Source organism: Eptesicus fuscus, chromosome 25 (genome assembly GCF_027574615.1).
Source record: "Eptesicus fuscus isolate TK198812 chromosome 25, DD_ASM_mEF_20220401, whole genome shotgun sequence".
NCBI classification, from domain to species: Eukaryota; Metazoa; Chordata; class Mammalia; order Chiroptera; family Vespertilionidae; genus Eptesicus; species Eptesicus fuscus.
Genome location: NC_072497.1, coordinates 1831733 through 1851402, shown reverse-complemented (window position 1 = coordinate 1851402; position 19670 = coordinate 1831733). Strand labels below are relative to the sequence as shown.

Below are 19670 nucleotides of genomic sequence, written 5' to 3'. Positions count from 1 at the left end.
ACCCCGGATCACCCACACAGACACCCCGATCACCCACACAGACACCCAACATCACCCACACAGACACCCCGATCACCCACACAGACACCCCGGATCACCCACACAGACACCCCGGATCACCCACACAGACACCCAGCATCACCCACACAGACACCCCAACATCACCCACACAGACACCCCGGATCACCCACGCGGACACCCAGCATCACCCACACAGACACCCCGGATCACCCACACAGACACCCCGATCACCCACACAGACACCCAGCATCACCCACACAGACACCCCGATCACCCACACAGACACCCCGGATCACCCACACAGACACCCCGGATCACCCACACAGACACCCCGGATCACCCACACAGACACCCAGCATCACCCACACAGACACCCCAACATCACCCACACAGACACCCCGATCACCCACACAGACACCCCGGATCACCCACACAGACACCCCGATCACCCACACAGACACCCAGCATCACCCACACAGACACCCCAACATCACCCACACAGACACCCCGGATCACCCACGCGGACACCCCGGATCACCCACACAGACACCCCGATCACCCACACAGACACCCAGCATCACCCACACAGACACCCCAACATCACCCACACAGACACCCCGTATCACCCACGCGGAAACCCCGAATCACCCACACAGACACCCCGGATCACCCACACAGACACCCCGGATCACCCACACAGACACCCCGGATCACCCACAGAGACACCCCGGATCACCCACGCGGACACCCCGAATCACCCACACAGACACCCCGGATCACCCACACAGACACCCAGCATCACCCACACAGACACCCCGGATCACCCACACAGACACCCCAACATCACCCACACAGACACCCCGAATCACCCACACAGACGCCCCGGATCACCCACAGAGACACCCCGGATCACCCACACAGACGCCCCGGATCACCCACAGAGACACCCCGGATCACCCACGCGGACACCCCGAATCACCCACACAGACACCCCGGATCACCCACACAGACACCCCGGATCACCCACACAGACGCCCCGGATCACCCACAGAGACACCCCGGATCACCCACGCGGACACCCCGAATCACCCACACAGACACCCCGGATCACCCACACAGACACCCAGCATCACCCACACAGACACCCCGGATCACCCACACAGACACCCCAACATCACCCACACAGACACCCCGGATCACCCACACAGACACCCCGGATCACCCACACAGACACCCCAACATCACCCACACAGACACCCCGAATCACCCACACAGACACCCCGGATCACCCACACAGACACCCCGGATCACCCACACAGACACCCCGCATCACCCACGCAGACACCCCAGATCACCCACGCAGACACCCCGGATCACCCAGCAGACACCCCGATCACCCAGCAGACACCCCGGATCACCCACACAGACACCCCACATCACCCACACAGACACCCCGATCACCCAGCAGACACCCCGGATCACCCACACAGACACCCAGCATCACCCACACAGACACCCAGCATCACCCACACAGACACCCCGATCACCCACACAGACACCCCGATCACCCACACAGACACCCCGGATCACCCACACAGACACCCCGATCACCCACAAGACACCCCGCATCACCCACACAGACACCCCGATCACCCACACAGACACCCCCGATCACCCATACAGACATCCCGATCACCCATACAGACACCCCGGATCACCCACACAGACACCCCGGATCACCCACACAGACACCCAGCATCACCCACACAGACACCCCAACATCACCCACACAGACACCCCGGATCACCCACGCGGACACCCCGAATCACCCACACAGACACCCCGGATCACCCACACAGACACCCAGCATCACCCACACAGACACCCCGGATCACCCACACAGACACCCCAACATCACCCACACAGACACCCCGAATCACCCACACAGACACCCCAGCATCACCCACACAGACACCCCAACATCACTCACACAGACACCCCAACATCACCCACACAGACACCCCGGATCACCCACACGGACACCCAGCATCACCCACACAGACACCCCGGATCACCCACACAGACACCCCGGATCACCCACACAGACACCCCGGATCACCCACACAGACACCCCCGATCACCCACACAGACACCCCGGATCACCCACACAGACACCCAGCATCACCCACACAGACACCCAGCATCACCCACACAGACACCCCGGATCACCCACACAGGCACCCCGGATCACCCACACAGACACCCCGGATCACCCACACAGACACCCCGGATCACCCACACAGACACCCAGCATCACCCACACAGACACCCAGCATCACCCACACAGGCACCCCGGATCACCCACACAGACACCCCGGATCACCCACACAGACACCCCGGATCACCCACACAGACACCCAGCATCACCCACACAGACACCCAGCATCACCCACACAGACACCCCGATCACCCACACAGACTCCCCGGATCACCCACACAGACACCCCGGATCACCCACACAGACACCCCGGATCACCCACACAGACACCCAGCATCACCCACACAGACACCCCGATCACCCACACAGACACCCCGATCACCCACACAGACACCCAGCATCACCCACACAGACACCCCCGATCACCCACGCAGACACCCCGGATCACCCACACAGACACCCCGATCACCCACACAGACACCCCGATCACCCACACAGACACCCAGCATCACCCACACAGACACCCCGGATCACCCACACAGACACCCCGATCACCCACACAGACACCCCAACATCACCCACACAGACACCCCCGATCACCCACACAGACACCCCGGATCACCCACACAGACACCCCGATCACCCACACAGACACCCCGATCACCCACACAGACACCCAGCATCACCCACACAGACACCCCGGATCACCCACACAGACACCCCGGATCACCCACACAGACACCCCGGATCACCCACACAGACACCCCGATCACCCACACAGACACCCCAATCACCCACACAGACACCCAGCATCACCCACACAGACACCCCGGATCACCCACACAGACACCCCGATCACCCACACAGACACCCCGGATCACCCACACAGACACCCCGGATCACCCACACAGACACCCCGCATCACCCACACAGACACCCCGGATCACCCACACAGACACCCCGGATCACCCACACAGACACCCCGGATCACCCACACAGACACCCCGATCACCCACACAGACACCCCGATCACCCACACAGACACCCCGGATCACCCACGCAGACACCCCGATCACCCACACAGACACCCAGCATCACCCACACAGACACCCGGATCACCCACACAGACACCCCGATCACCCACACAGACACCCAGCATCACCCACACAGACACCCCGATCACCCACACAGACACCCCGGATCACCCACACAGACACCCCGGATCACCCACACAGACACCCCGGATCACCCACACAGACACCCCGATCACCCACACAGACACCCCGATCACCCACACAGACTCCCCGGATCACCCACACAGACACCCCGATCACCCACACAGACACCCAGCATCACCCACACAGACACCCAGGATCACCCACACAGACACCCCGATCACCCACACAGGCACCCAGCATCACCCACACAGACACCCCGATCACCCACACAGACACCCCGGATCACCCACACAGACACCCCGATCACCCACACAGACACCCAGCATCACCCACACAGACACCCCAACATCACCCACACAGACACCCCGAATCACCCACACAGACACCCCAGCATCACCCACACAGACACCCCAGCATCACCCACACAGACACCCCGATCACCCACACAGACACCCAGCATCACCCACACCGGCACCCAGCATCACCCACACAGACACCCAGCATCACCCACACAGACACCCCGCATCACCCACACAGACACCCCGGATCACCCACACAGACACCCCGATCACCCACACAGACACCCCAGCATCACCCACACAGACACCCCGATCACCCACACAGACACCCAGCATCACCCACACAGACACCCCAACATCACCCACACAGACACCCCGATCACCCACACAGACACCCCAACATCACCCACACAGACACCCCGAATCACCCACACAGACACCCCAGCATCACCCACACAGACACCCCAACATCACCCACACAGACACCCCGGATCACCCACACAGACACCCCGGATCACCCACACAGACACCCAGCATCACCCACACAGACACCCCGGATCACCCACACAGACACCCCGATCACCCACACAGACACCCAGCATCACCCACACAGACACCCCGGATCACCCACACAGACACCCCGGATCACCCACACAGACACCCCGATCACCCACACAGACACCCCGATCACCCACACAGACACCCCGGATCACCCACACAGACACCCCGGATCACCCACACAGACACCCAGCATCACCCACACAGACACCCCGGATCACCCACACAGACACCCCGATCACCCACACAGACACCCAGCATCACCCACACAGACACCCCGATCACCCACACAGACACCCAGCATCACCCACACAGACACCCCAGCATCACCCACACAGACACCCCAACATCACCCACACAGACACCCCAACATCACCCACACAGACACCCCGGATCACCCACACAGACACCCAGCATCACCCACACAGACACCCCGGATCACCCACACAGACACCCAGCATCACCCACACAGACACCCAGCATCACCCACACAGACACCCCGGATCACCCACACAGACACCCCGATCACCCACACAGACACCCAGCATCACCCACACAGACACCCCGATCACCCACACAGACACCCCGGATCACCCACACAGACACCCCGATCACCCACACAGACACCCAGCATCACCCACACAGACACCCCGATCACCCACACAGACACCCCGGATCACCCACACAGACACCCCAATCACCCATACAGACACCCCGGATCACCCACACAGACACCCCGAATCACCCACACAGACACCCCGGATCACCCACACAGACACCCAGCATCACCCACACAGACACCCCAACATCACCCACACAGACACCCCGAATCACCCACACAGACACCCCAACATCACCCACACAGACACCCCGAATCACCCACACAGACACCCCAGCATCACCCACACAGACACCCCAACATCACCCACACAGACACCCCGGATCACCCACACAGACACCCCGGATCACCCACACAGACACCCCAGCATCACCCACACAGACACCCCAACATCACCCACACAGACACCCCGAATCACCCACACAGACACCCCAACATCACCCACACAGACACCCCGAATCACCCACACAGACACCCCAGCATCACCCACACAGACACCCCAACATCACCCACACAGACACCCAGCATCACCCACACAGACACCCCGGATCACCCACACAGACACCCCGATCACCCACACAGACACCCAGCATCACCCACACAGACACCCAGCATCACCCACACAGACACCCTGATCACCCACACAGACACCCCGGATCACCCACACAGACACCCCAATCACCCATACAGACACCCCGAATCACCCACACAGACACCCCGGATCACCCACACAGACACCCAGCATCACCCACACAGACACCCCAACATCACCCACACAGACACCCCGATCACCCACACAGACACCCCAACATCACCCACACAGACACCCCGAATCACCCACACAGACACCCCAGCATCACCCACACAGACACCCCAACATCACCCACACAGACACCCCAACATCACCCACACAGACACCCAGCATCACCCACACAGACACCCCGGATCACCCACACAGACACCCCGATCACCCACACAGACACCCAGCATCACCCACACAGACACCCAGCATCACCCACACAGACACCCCGAATCACCCACACAGACACCCCAGCATCACCCACACAGACACCCCAACATCACCCACACAGACACCCCAACATCACCCACACAGACACCCAGCATCACCCACACAGACACCCCGGATCACCCACACAGACACCCCGATCACCCACACAGACACCCAGCATCACCCACACAGACACCCCGGATCACCCACACAGACACCCAGCATCACCCACACAGACACCCCGATCACCCACACAGACACCCCGGATCACCCACACAGACACCCCTGATCACCCGCAGACACCCCGATCACCCACACAGACACCCAGCATCACCCACACAGACACCCCGATCACCCACACAGACACCCCGGATCACCCACACAGACACCCCGATCACCCACACAGACACCCCGATCACCCACACAGACACCCCGGATCACCCACACAGACACCCCAGATCACCCACACAGACACCCCAGCATCACCCACACAGACACCCCAACATCACCCACACAGACACCCCAGCATCACCCACACAGACACCCCAACATCACCCACACAGACACCCCAGCATCACCGACACAGACACCCCGATCACCCACACAGACACCCCGGATCACCCACACAGACACCCAGCATCACCCACACAGACACCCCAGCATCACCCACACAGACACCCCGATCACCCACACAGACACCCCAACATCACCCACACAGACACCCCGATCACCCACACAGACACCCCAACATCACCCACACAGACACCCCGAATCACCCACACAGATACCCCAGCATCACCCACACAGACACCCCAACATCACCCACACAGACACCCCAACATCACCCACACAGACACCCCGGATCACCCACACAGACACCCCGATCACCCACACAGACACCCAGCATCACCCACACAGACACCCCGGATCACCCACACAGACACCCCGGATCACCCACACAGACACCCCGATCACCCACACAGACACCCAGCATCACCCACACAGACACCCCGATCACCCACACAGACACCCCGGTCACCCACACAGACACCCCGGATCACCCACACAGACACCCCACATCACCCACACAGACACCCCAACATCACCCACACAGACACCCCGAATCACCCACACAGACACCCCGATCACCCACACAGACACCCCGATCACCCACACAGACACCCCAACATCACCCACACAGACACCCCGATCACCCACACAGACACCCCGAATCACCCACACAGACACCCCAGATCACCCACACAGACACCCCAGCATCACCCACACAGACACCCCAACATCACCCACACAGACACCCCAGCATCACCCACACAGACACCCCAACATCACCCACACAGACACCCAGCATCACCCACACAGACACCCCGGATCACCCACACAGACACCCCAGCATCACCAACACAGACACCCCGATCACCCACACAGACACCCAGCATCACCCACACAGACAGCCGGATCACCCACACAGACACCCCGATCACCCACACAGACACCCAGCATCACCCACACAGACACCCCGATCACCCACACAGACACCCCGGATCACCCACACAGACACCCCGATCACCCACACAGACACCCAGCATCACCCACACAGACACCCCAACATCACCCACACAGACACCCCGAATCACCCACACAGACACCCCAGCATCACCCACACAGACACCCCAGCATCACCCACACAGACACCCCGATCACCCACACAGACACCCAGCATCACCCACACAGACACCCAGCATCACCCACACAGACACCCAGCATCACCCACACAGACACCCCGCATCACCCACACAGACACCCCGGATCACCCACACAGACACCCCGATCACCCACACAGACACCCCAGCATCACCCACACAGACACCCCGATCACCCACACAGACACCCAGCATCACCCACACAGACACCCCAACATCACCCACACAGACACCCCGATCACCCACACAGACACCCCAACATCACCCACACAGACACCCCGAATCACCCACACAGACACCCCAGCATCACCCACACAGACACCCCAACATCACCCACACAGACACCCCGGATCACCCACACAGACACCCCGGATCACCCACACAGACACCCAGCATCACCCACACAGACACCCCGGATCACCCACACAGACACCCCGATCACCCACACAGACACCCAGCATCACCCACACAGACACCCCGGATCACCCACACAGACACCCCGGATCACCCACACAGACACCCCGATCACCCACACAGACACCCCGATCACCCACACAGACACCCCGGATCACCCACACAGACACCCCGGATCACCCACACAGACACCCAGCATCACCCACACAGACACCCCGGATCACCCACACAGACACCCCGATCACCCACACAGACACCCAGCATCACCCACACAGACACCCCGATCACCCACACAGACACCCAGCATCACCCACACAGACACCCCAGCATCACCCACACAGACACCCCAACATCACCCACACAGACACCCCAACATCACCCACACAGACACCCCGGATCACCCACACAGACACCCAGCATCACCCACACAGACACCCCGGATCACCCACACAGACACCCAGCATCACCCACACAGACACCCAGCATCACCCACACAGACACCCCGGATCACCCACACAGACACCCCGATCACCCACACAGACACCCAGCATCACCCACACAGACACCCCGATCACCCACACAGACACCCCGGATCACCCACACAGACACCCCGATCACCCACACAGACACCCAGCATCACCCACACAGACACCCCGATCACCCACACAGACACCCCGGATCACCCACACAGACACCCCAATCACCCATACAGACACCCCGGATCACCCACACAGACACCCCGAATCACCCACACAGACACCCCGGATCACCCACACAGACACCCAGCATCACCCACACAGACACCCCAACATCACCCACACAGACACCCCGAATCACCCACACAGACACCCCAACATCACCCACACAGACACCCCGAATCACCCACACAGACACCCCAGCATCACCCACACAGACACCCCAACATCACCCACACAGACACCCCGGATCACCCACACAGACACCCCGGATCACCCACACAGACACCCCAGCATCACCCACACAGACACCCCAACATCACCCACACAGACACCCCGAATCACCCACACAGACACCCCAACATCACCCACACAGACACCCCGAATCACCCACACAGACACCCCAGCATCACCCACACAGACACCCCAACATCACCCACACAGACACCCAGCATCACCCACACAGACACCCCGGATCACCCACACAGACACCCCGATCACCCACACAGACACCCAGCATCACCCACACAGACACCCAGCATCACCCACACAGACACCCTGATCACCCACACAGACACCCCGGATCACCCACACAGACACCCCAATCACCCATACAGACACCCCGAATCACCCACACAGACACCCCGGATCACCCACACAGACACCCAGCATCACCCACACAGACACCCCAACATCACCCACACAGACACCCCGATCACCCACACAGACACCCCAACATCACCCACACAGACACCCCGAATCACCCACACAGACACCCCAGCATCACCCACACAGACACCCCAACATCACCCACACAGACACCCCAACATCACCCACACAGACACCCAGCATCACCCACACAGACACCCCGGATCACCCACACAGACACCCCGATCACCCACACAGACACCCAGCATCACCCACACAGACACCCAGCATCACCCACACAGACACCCCGAATCACCCACACAGACACCCCAGCATCACCCACACAGACACCCCAACATCACCCACACAGACACCCCAACATCACCCACACAGACACCCAGCATCACCCACACAGACACCCCGGATCACCCACACAGACACCCCGATCACCCACACAGACACCCAGCATCACCCACACAGACACCCCGGATCACCCACACAGACACCCAGCATCACCCACACAGACACCCCGATCACCCACACAGACACCCCGGATCACCCACACAGACACCCCTGATCACCCGCAGACACCCCGATCACCCACACAGACACCCAGCATCACCCACACAGACACCCCGGATCACCCACACAGACACCCCGGATCACCCACACAGACACCCAGCATCACCCACACAGACACCCCGGATCACCCACACAGACACCCCGATCACCCACACAGACACCCAGCATCACCCACACAGACACCCCGGATCACCCACACAGACACCCAGCATCACCCACACAGACACCCCGATCACCCACACAGACACCCCGGATCACCCACACAGACACCCCTGATCACCCGCAGACACCCCGATCACCCACACAGACACCCAGCATCACCCACACAGACACCCCGATCACCCACACAGACACCCCGGATCACCCACACAGACACCCCGATCACCCACACAGACACCCCGATCACCCACACAGACACCCCGGATCACCCACACAGACACCCCAGATCACCCACACAGACACCCCAGCATCACCCACACAGACACCCCAACATCACCCACACAGACACCCCAGCATCACCCACACAGACACCCCAACATCACCCACACAGACACCCCAGCATCACCGACACAGACACCCCGATCACCCACACAGACACCCCGGATCACCCACACAGACACCCAGCATCACCCACACAGACACCCCAGCATCACCCACACAGACACCCCGATCACCCACACAGACACCCCAACATCACCCACACAGACACCCCGATCACCCACACAGACACCCCAACATCACCCACACAGACACCCCGAATCACCCACACAGATACCCCAGCATCACCCACACAGACACCCCAACATCACCCACACAGACACCCCAACATCACCCACACAGACACCCCGGATCACCCACACAGACACCCCGATCACCCACACAGACACCCAGCATCACCCACACAGACACCCCGGATCACCCACACAGACACCCCGGATCACCCACACAGACACCCCGATCACCCACACAGACACCCAGCATCACCCACACAGACACCCCGATCACCCACACAGACACCCCGGTCACCCACACAGACACCCCGGATCACCCACACAGACACCCCACATCACCCACACAGACACCCCAACATCACCCACACAGACACCCCGAATCACCCACACAGACACCCCGATCACCCACACAGACACCCCGATCACCCACACAGACACCCCAACATCACCCACACAGACACCCCGATCACCCACACAGACACCCCGCATCACCCACACAGACACCCCAGATCACCCACACAGACACCCCAGCATCACCCACACAGACACCCCAACATCACCCACACAGACACCCCAGCATCACCCACACAGACACCCCAACATCACCCACACAGACACCCAGCATCACCCACACAGACACCCCGGATCACCCACACAGACACCCCAGCATCACCCACACAGACACCCCGGATCACCCACACGGACACCCCGGATCACCCACACAGACACCCCGATCACCCACACAGACACCCCGATCACCCACACAGACACCCCGATCACCCACACAGACACCCCGCATCACCCACACAGACACCCCGGATCACCCACACAGACACCCCGATCACCCACACAGACACCCCGCATCACCCACACAGACACCCCGGATCACCCACACAGACACCCCGGATCACCCACACAGACACCCCGATCACCCACACAGACACCCCAGCATCACCCACCCAGACACCCCGATCACCCACACAGACACCCAGCATCACCCACACAGACACCCCGATCACCCACACAGACACCCCAGCATCACCCACACAGACACCCCGCATCACCCACACAGACACCCAGCATCACCCACACAGACACCCCGGATCACCCACACAGACACCCCGGATCACCCACACAGACACCCCGGATCACCCACACAGACACCCCCGATCACCCACACAGACACCCCCGATCACCCACACAGACACCCCAGCATCACCCACACGGATACCCCGGATCACCCACACAGACACCCCAGCATCACCCACACAGACACCCCGATCACCCACACAGACACCCCGATCACCCACACAGACACCCCAGCATCACCCACACAGACACCCCGATCACCCACACAGACACCCCGATCACCCACACAGACACCCCGATCACCCACACAGACACCCCGATCACCCACACAGACACCCCGATCACCCACACAGACACCCCGATCACCCACACAGACACCCCGGATCACCCACACAGACACCCCGGATCACCCACACAGACACCCCGGATCACCCACACAGACACCCCAGATCACCCACACAGACACCCCGGATCACCCACACAGACACCCCGATCACCCACACAGACACCCTGATCACCCACACAGACACCCCGATCACCCACACAGACACCCCGGATCACCCACACAGACACCCCGATCACCCACACAGACACCCCCGATCACCCACACAGACACCCCGGATCACCCACACAGACACCCCGATCACCCACGCAGACACCCCGGATCACCCACGCAGACACCCCGATCACCCACGCAGACACCCCGATCACCCACACAGACACCCCAGCATCACCCACACAGACACCCCGGATCACCCACACAGACACCCCGGATCACCCACGCCGACAGGAGGCTCCCACCCGACAGCACCCACGTTCCTGCCTCCACACGACGGCTCCTGACTCTCCACCAGCCCGCCTCCCGCCATCGCGAGCTGCAGGTCGTGGATCCCAGGTCACACTCGTGTCCCACCTTCCGTGGCCTCGGCCAGGCCCTTCTCCTGGGGGCTCACCGTCCTACCTGGGCCGCCGCCTCCGCTCCCCGGCTCGGCCACCTCGGGGGACGCCGGCTGCAGGCCGCCCTCGGGTCCCGGGCAGCAGGCGAGGGCAGGGGGGCCTCCGGCTGCCGTGCCTTCCTGCGGTGGCAGCAGCTGGCTGGCTTCCTGTGGCGTAAACAGGAAGCGGGACTGTGTCAAAACGGTGGCCTCCGTGTGAGAGAGGCGCGCGAGGTGGGGCCTGAGCGGGGAGTCCCAGCACCCGGCCCGTGAACAGGTCCCGGGTGCTGTGGGGCACCGGCCCTCACGCCTCATCCCTGCGGGCATCGTGAATTCGGCCTCTGGTTTATCGGGGTGTTTTGTGTTATTTTTATAGAAAACAAAGGTAGCATTTTTTAAAAATATATTTTATTGATTTTTTACAGAGAGGGAGAGTCAGAAACATCAATGAGAGCCCTGACCGGTTTAACTCAGTGGATAGATAGAGTGTCAGCCTGCGGACTGAAGGGTCCCGGGTTCGATTCCGGTCAGGGGCATGTACCTTGGTTGCGGGCACATCCCCAGTAGGGGGTGTGCAAGAGGCAGCTGATGGATGTTTCTCTCTCATCGATGTTTCTAACTCACTATCCCTCTCCCTTCCTCTCTGTAAAAAATCAATAAAATATATTTATAAAAAAAAAAGAAAAAGAAACATCGATGAGAGAGAAACATCGACCAGCTGCCTCCTGCACGCCCCCTACTGGGGATGTGCCCGCAACCAAGGTACATGCCCTTGACCTGGAATCGAACCCGGGACCCTTCCGTCCGCAGGCCGACGCTCTATCCACTGAGCCACACCGGTCAGGGCTAGGACATTATTTCTTGGAGGAAAATGTTTGTGAGATCATCAACCAAAGGAGGATTGAGCAGCATGGACCTTGGTTGCGGGCACATCCCCAGTAGGGGGCGTGCAGGAGGCAGCTGATGGATGTTTCTCTCTCATCGATGTTTCTGACTCTCTCTCCCTCTCCCTTCCCCTCTGTAAAAAAAAAAAATCAATAAAATATATTTTTAAAAATAAATAAAAAATAAATCGCCGCCAGGTGTTTGAACGTTAACCCGCTTTGATGCGCAGGCGAATAACTCTGTTAGCGTCCGTCATTGCTTGGGTCTAGGGCTCGGCAGATCGGGGCCTCTACTCCCCGCTTGGGCCACAGCTGTGGAGTAGTCAGGCCTCTAACGTCAGTTTTGTGGGGTTTGTTTTCGACGCAGCTTTTAATTTCATCCCTGAACATCCTCCGACACGGTTTGGTGCCGGGCTGTATCGATTTGGGTCAATGAATGGCATGGCCGGAATTCCTGGCAGGAAGTTGTGTATAGAAATAGGAAGCATCGTGGCGCGTTTGTGAGGGCCGCGGCGGTGTGTGGGTCGCCGACGTGGGAGAGAGGCTGACACAAGTGTGTGTGGCAGGGTCCAGGTGTTGCTATTCGATGTTTCTGTTTGTTTGTTTTAAATATATTTTTACTAGAGCCCCGGTGCACGAAATTTGTGCATGGGGTGTGTGTGTGTGGGGGGGGGGTGGTCCCTCAGCCCGGCCTGCACCCTCTCCAATCCGGGACCCCTCAGAGGATGTCAGCTGCGGGATGGGGCCTAACCCGGCAGTCGGACATCCCTCTTGCAATCCAGGACCGCTGGCTCCTAACCACTTGCCTGCCTGCCTGCCTGATCGCCCCTAACCACTCTACCTGCCTGCCTGATCGCCCCCTAACTGCCTCTGCTTGCTGGCCTGATCACCCCCTAACTGCCCCTTTGCTGGCCTGGTCACCCCCTAACTGCATCCCCCCCTGCTGGCCTGGTCACCCCATAACTGTCTGGAAAGAAGTCGGACGTCCAGATGTCCAGTCAACCTGGTCTAATTAGCATATTACCCTTTAATTAGTATAGATGGATTTCAGAGAGGAAGGGAGAGGGAGAGAGATAGAAACATCAGTGATGAGAGAGGATCGTGGACCGGCTGCCTCCTGCAAACCCCCCCCCCCCCCCCGCTCCACTGGCAATCGAGCCCACAACCCCGGGCATGTGCCCTTGACCGGGAATCGAACCCGGGACCCTTCAGTCCGCAGGCCGACGCTGTGTGGCCCGTGAGGGCAGCATGGTGCCCGCGCCAGGCTCCCGGCGGTCCAGGCTTTGCGTCGGCCGTCTTTGGCGCCTCGTTCATTCACCGGTGGGCCCGTGAGGAAGACCAGACGCAAGGGAGGGTCCCTCGGACCGCACGTGCGCGGGAGGAGACACGCTCGTGGTGGCTGGCCGATGCCCACGGTCACTGCCATGAAGCCTCCTTTACACGCTGAACCCGGTGAGGGACGGCGGGAAGAGCGTGTGGGAGCAGCTCGCCGTGTGAGTGGCTAAACGCGGGTTCGTGGGGCGAGGTCTGCCGCTGGGACATTGCTCTTGAGGGAGCAGGGCCCACGGGTGTGGGCCCCGTCGAGCTAGAGGTGGTCTCAGCGGGTGATCCCCTTCCCGATGGCAGCTGGCGTCCCGGCTGAGGAGCCAGGTCTGTGGAGGGTCCCACGGGATCTCGGATGCGACCACTCCAGGCCTCGGGCAGCCGCGGCCCTCGTCTGCGTGGCCACCCCCTCCTGGGTGGGTGGAAAGAATAGGGTCCCCCCTCCTCCTCCTCCTCCTCCGGGAATCCTGGAGAAGGAGTGTGAGTGGCGGCAGAGGCCGCGACGGGGAGAAATGTACCGGTTACTCAGGCGGATTTTTTTTCGATAGACCGAGTTGCACGTGTGTGGCTAATCATGCGACTGGATCTGGATGCTGTTTTGCTGTACTGACAGCAAGCTTCCACGCGTCATCTGTCAGATTGTCTGAGGGCGATGACGTCTTAGGTATGTTTACGCTTAAACACGTCGAATTTCATGCCAAAAAAAAAAAAAAGAGAGAGAGAGCATTTGCGGGAAGTTTTCACTCATCACTTTGTTTTGAAGGAAAAAGTGATCGCAGACTTCGGGAAGCTTATGGCGAAGGCTGGTTGAAACGCTTTAAAAGTGATGGTTTCGACGTGAAAGACAAAGAACATCCAGGTCATTTTGAACTACGTAAAAGGATGGGCCAGGAGACACGGCAAAGTCATGTTGCTTCATGATGACGCACCATCACGCACTTCAAAACCAGTTAAAGACACGTGAACAGATCCTGCCTGGGAAGCATGAACCCACCCGCCGTATTCACCAGCCCTCGCTCCTTCAGATGGCCACTCGCTCCGATCGATGGCACACGCACTTTCTGAGCGGCCCTTCGACACGTGCGAAGACGTGGAAAATGGGGCCTCTGAATGGTCTGCCTCAACACAAGAGAAGTTCCACTGGGACGGTATCCACCAATTCCCTGAAAGATGGGGGAGATGTGTAGCTCGCGATGGACGTTACTTTGGACAAAGCACGCTAGATGTTTCTCTTGAAATGATCGCATTCTCTTTGTTGGTAAAATCCGCGTTATCAACCGGTGCGCCTGGTAAGTAGGCCTGTGAGAGCAGTTCATATCGGGGCCGAGACCAAGCATGTCAAACTCACGGAGGGCGGGCCGCATGCCTCGTTCCTGTGGCCCGTGTTGGCCTTTGAGTTTGACATGCTTGGTCTAGGGTATAGACCGCGTTGAGAATCCTGCAGCCGATCATGTGACGAATAGAGCCATTGTTGTGAACGACGTGAGACGTGATCTAGCGCGAACGGCGACTTCCGACCTTTTCCATCTCCGGGCCCAGGAAATCCGGTGGCACACCAACAAACCCATCGTTTGCCGAGCCGAGCAAACACATAGGTGTCATTCTGATTCATTCACGTCGAAATGCTGTTGTGACATTGGCTGTTGGTTTTGTTTTTTTTTAAAATATATTTTATTGATTTTTTTACAGAGAGGAAGGGAGTGGGATAGAGAGTTAGAAACATTGATGGGAGAGAAACATCGATCAGCTGCCTCCTGCACACCCGCTACTGGGGATGTGCCCGCAACCAAGGTACATGCCCTTGACCGGAATCGAACCTGGGACCCTTTAGTCCGCAGGCCGACGCTCTATCCACTGAGCCACACCGGCCAGGGTGTGAGGTTGTTGCTTTGATCCTTGGGATTCGTGTCAGCACAGAATCCCTGAGGAGGCAAATAGGTTCATTCCTTTTATCTGTAGCTTCCGCATTCTGGGTCCTTTAGACCAACGATGACTGCTGTCCTTCAACGTTCGGAAAGAGTCATGTTCTCTTGCCCTAACCGGTTTGGCTCAGTGGACAGAGCGTCGGCCTGTGGACTGAAGGGTCCCGGGTTCGATTCCGGTCAAGGGCATGTACCTTGGTTGTGGGCACATCCCCAGTAGGAAGGTGTGCAGGAGGCAGCTGATCAATGTTCCTCTCTCATCGATGTTTCTAACTCTCCTCTGTAGCTGGAGGTACAGTTAACTCCATGGCTGGGGGTTCAGTTAACACCGTGGCTGGGGGTTCAGTTCACTCCATGGCTGGGGTACAGTTAACTCCGTGGCTGGGGGATACAGTTAACTCCGTGGCTGGGGGTACAGTTAACTCCATGGCTGGGGGTTCAGTTAACTCCGTGGCTGGGGGTACAGTTAACTCCGTGGCTGGGGGTACAGTTAACTCCGTGGCTGGGGGTACAGTTAACTCCATGGTTGTGGGTACAGTTAACTCCGTGGCTGGGGGTACAGTTAACTCCGTGGCTGGGGGTACAGTTAACTCTGTGGCTGGGGGTACAGTTAACTCCGTGGCTGGGGGTACAGTTAACTCCGTGGCTGGGGGTACAGTTAACTCTGTGGCTGGGGGTACAGTTAACCCCGTGGCTGGGGGTACAGTTAACACCATGGCTGGGGGTACAGTTAACTCCGTGGCTGTGGTTAGGGGTACAGTTAACTCTGTGGCTGGGGGGACAGTTAACTCCGTGGCTGTGGTTAGGGGTACAGTTAACTCTGTGGCTGGGGGGACAGTTAACTCTGTGGCTGGGGGTACAGTTAACCCCATGGCTGGGGGTACAGTTAACTCCGTGGCTGGGGGTACAGTTAACTCCGTGGCTGGGGGAAGGCAGGCTGTGGGCACTGCCATCAGTCTCCTGCTGCTCTTGGTGGGAGAACTGAGCGGAGCGTGTGGTTTGGTTCTGAGTTAGCTCCGTGCGAGGCCACGTGTGGTTATCGGGGCCGCGGCTCCCAGGCCCTGGGTGTGGCGGAGGATAATGCGATGGGTGGATGGGTGACTTTAAGCCCGTCGGGTGTAGACAGAAGCGGCGTGAACGGTGTCTCATCAGGGTAGTTTGTTAGAGGACCGAGCCCTGCTGTGTCCCGTGGGAAACCGTGGCCACGTGGTTTTCTAGCGGCAGGAACGGACCCGCTGTAGGCTTCTCCACGCACTTCGTGGCCACACGGAGGCCACAGGGGCGCCTCTGCCGTGAGTGCCCTGTGCCTGGTGAGAGCAGGAGGGCCTCCCGGCCGTGGGCGGTGCTGAGCGGGTGCTGGGCGGGCGGCGGGTCACAGAGCCTTAGGTGTCAGAGGTGGGTTCGGGGGTGGGGCGGGCAGGAGGGGGCTGACCCCAGTGTGGAGAGCGGAAGTCGGGGTGGCATCGTCCTGCCCCTCCTCCGTGAGCGACGATGAGCGGCATCGGCGGTGACTTAGACGGGGCGGGACACAGGACCAGAGCGGCGGGGGGTGCCAGTCGGGAGTTTGTAGCAGAACTGGCACAGGATGTACGTCAGGGCCTCTGCCCTCCAGCGAGCGTCCACGGGCGAGGCCACGCCGTCAGGATTCCACGGGGGAGAGGGTACGCGGGCAGCACCGTCAGTGTTCGTCTGGTTGAGAGCACGTTGGGATCGTGTGTGACGTAGACCGATGGCTGGCAGCGAGGTCAGGTAGGAGTGGAGGGACGGGAGTATAGCGTGTACGGCAAGCATGTCAAACTCACGGCCCGCGGGCCGCATGCGGCCACGGTGAGTATTTTGCAGCCCAGCCAATATAACGGTATGTAAGAAACATTTTAATAAAAATTTCATAACTTAATTTTTACAGTATCCTATTATACATAACTGGAGGCCCGGTGCATGAAATTCGTGCACGGGGGCGAGGGTGTCCCTCAGCCTAGCCTGCACCCTCTCCAATCTGGGACCCCTCTCACAATCCAGGACTGCTGGCTCCCAACTGCTCACATGCCTGCCTGCCTTCCTGATTGCCCCTAACCGCTTCTGCCTGCCAGCCTGATCACCCCCTAACCACTCCCCTGCCAGCCTGTTTGCCCCTAACTGCCCTCCTCTGCCAGCCTGTATGTCACTGACCTCCCCTGCAGGCCTGGTCACCCCCAACTGACCTCCCCTGCAGGCCTGGTCACCCCTAACAACCCTCCCCTGCAGGCCTGGTCCCCCCCCAACTGACCTCCCCTTCAGGCCTGGTCACCCTAACAGCCCTCCCCTGCCAGCCTGATCGCCCCTAACTGCCCTCCCCTGCTGGCCTGATCGCCCCTAACGGTCCTCCCCTGCCAGCCTGATCTCCCCTAACTGCCCTCCCCTGCCGGCCTGATCTCCCCTAACTGCCCTCCCCTGGCCTGATCTCCCCTAACTGCCCTCCCCTGCCGGCCTGATCTCCCCTAACTGCCCTCCCCTGCCGGCCTGATCTCGCCCCTAACTGCCCTCCCCTGCCAGCCTGATCTCCCCTAACTGCCCTCCCCTGCCAGCCTGACTGCCCTCCCCTGCCGGCCCAATCACCCCTAACTGCCCTCCCCTGCCAGCCCTCCCCTGATGGCCTGGTCGCCCCTAACTGCCCTCCCCTGCCGGCCTGATCGCCCCTAATTGCCCTCCCCTGCCTGCCTGATCGCCCCTAACTGCCCTCCCCTGCCGGCCTGATCTCCCCTAACTGCCCTCCCCTCCCCTGCCAGCCTGATCTCCCCTAACTGCCCTCCCCTGCCGGCCTGATCTCCCCTAACTGCCTCAGCCC

General features: G+C 60.1%; 1 protein-coding gene across 1 annotated transcript in view; it reads right to left on the bottom strand.

Annotated features, from left to right (window-relative positions):
- Positions 1-19670, bottom strand: part of IL16 (interleukin 16) — a 90675-nt gene that overhangs the window by 9371 nt on the left and 61634 nt on the right. The window contains 1 exon segment of the mRNA XM_054713273.1: positions 12744-12885. Within this exon segment, the coding sequence (XP_054569248.1) occupies positions 12744-12885 (142 nt within the window).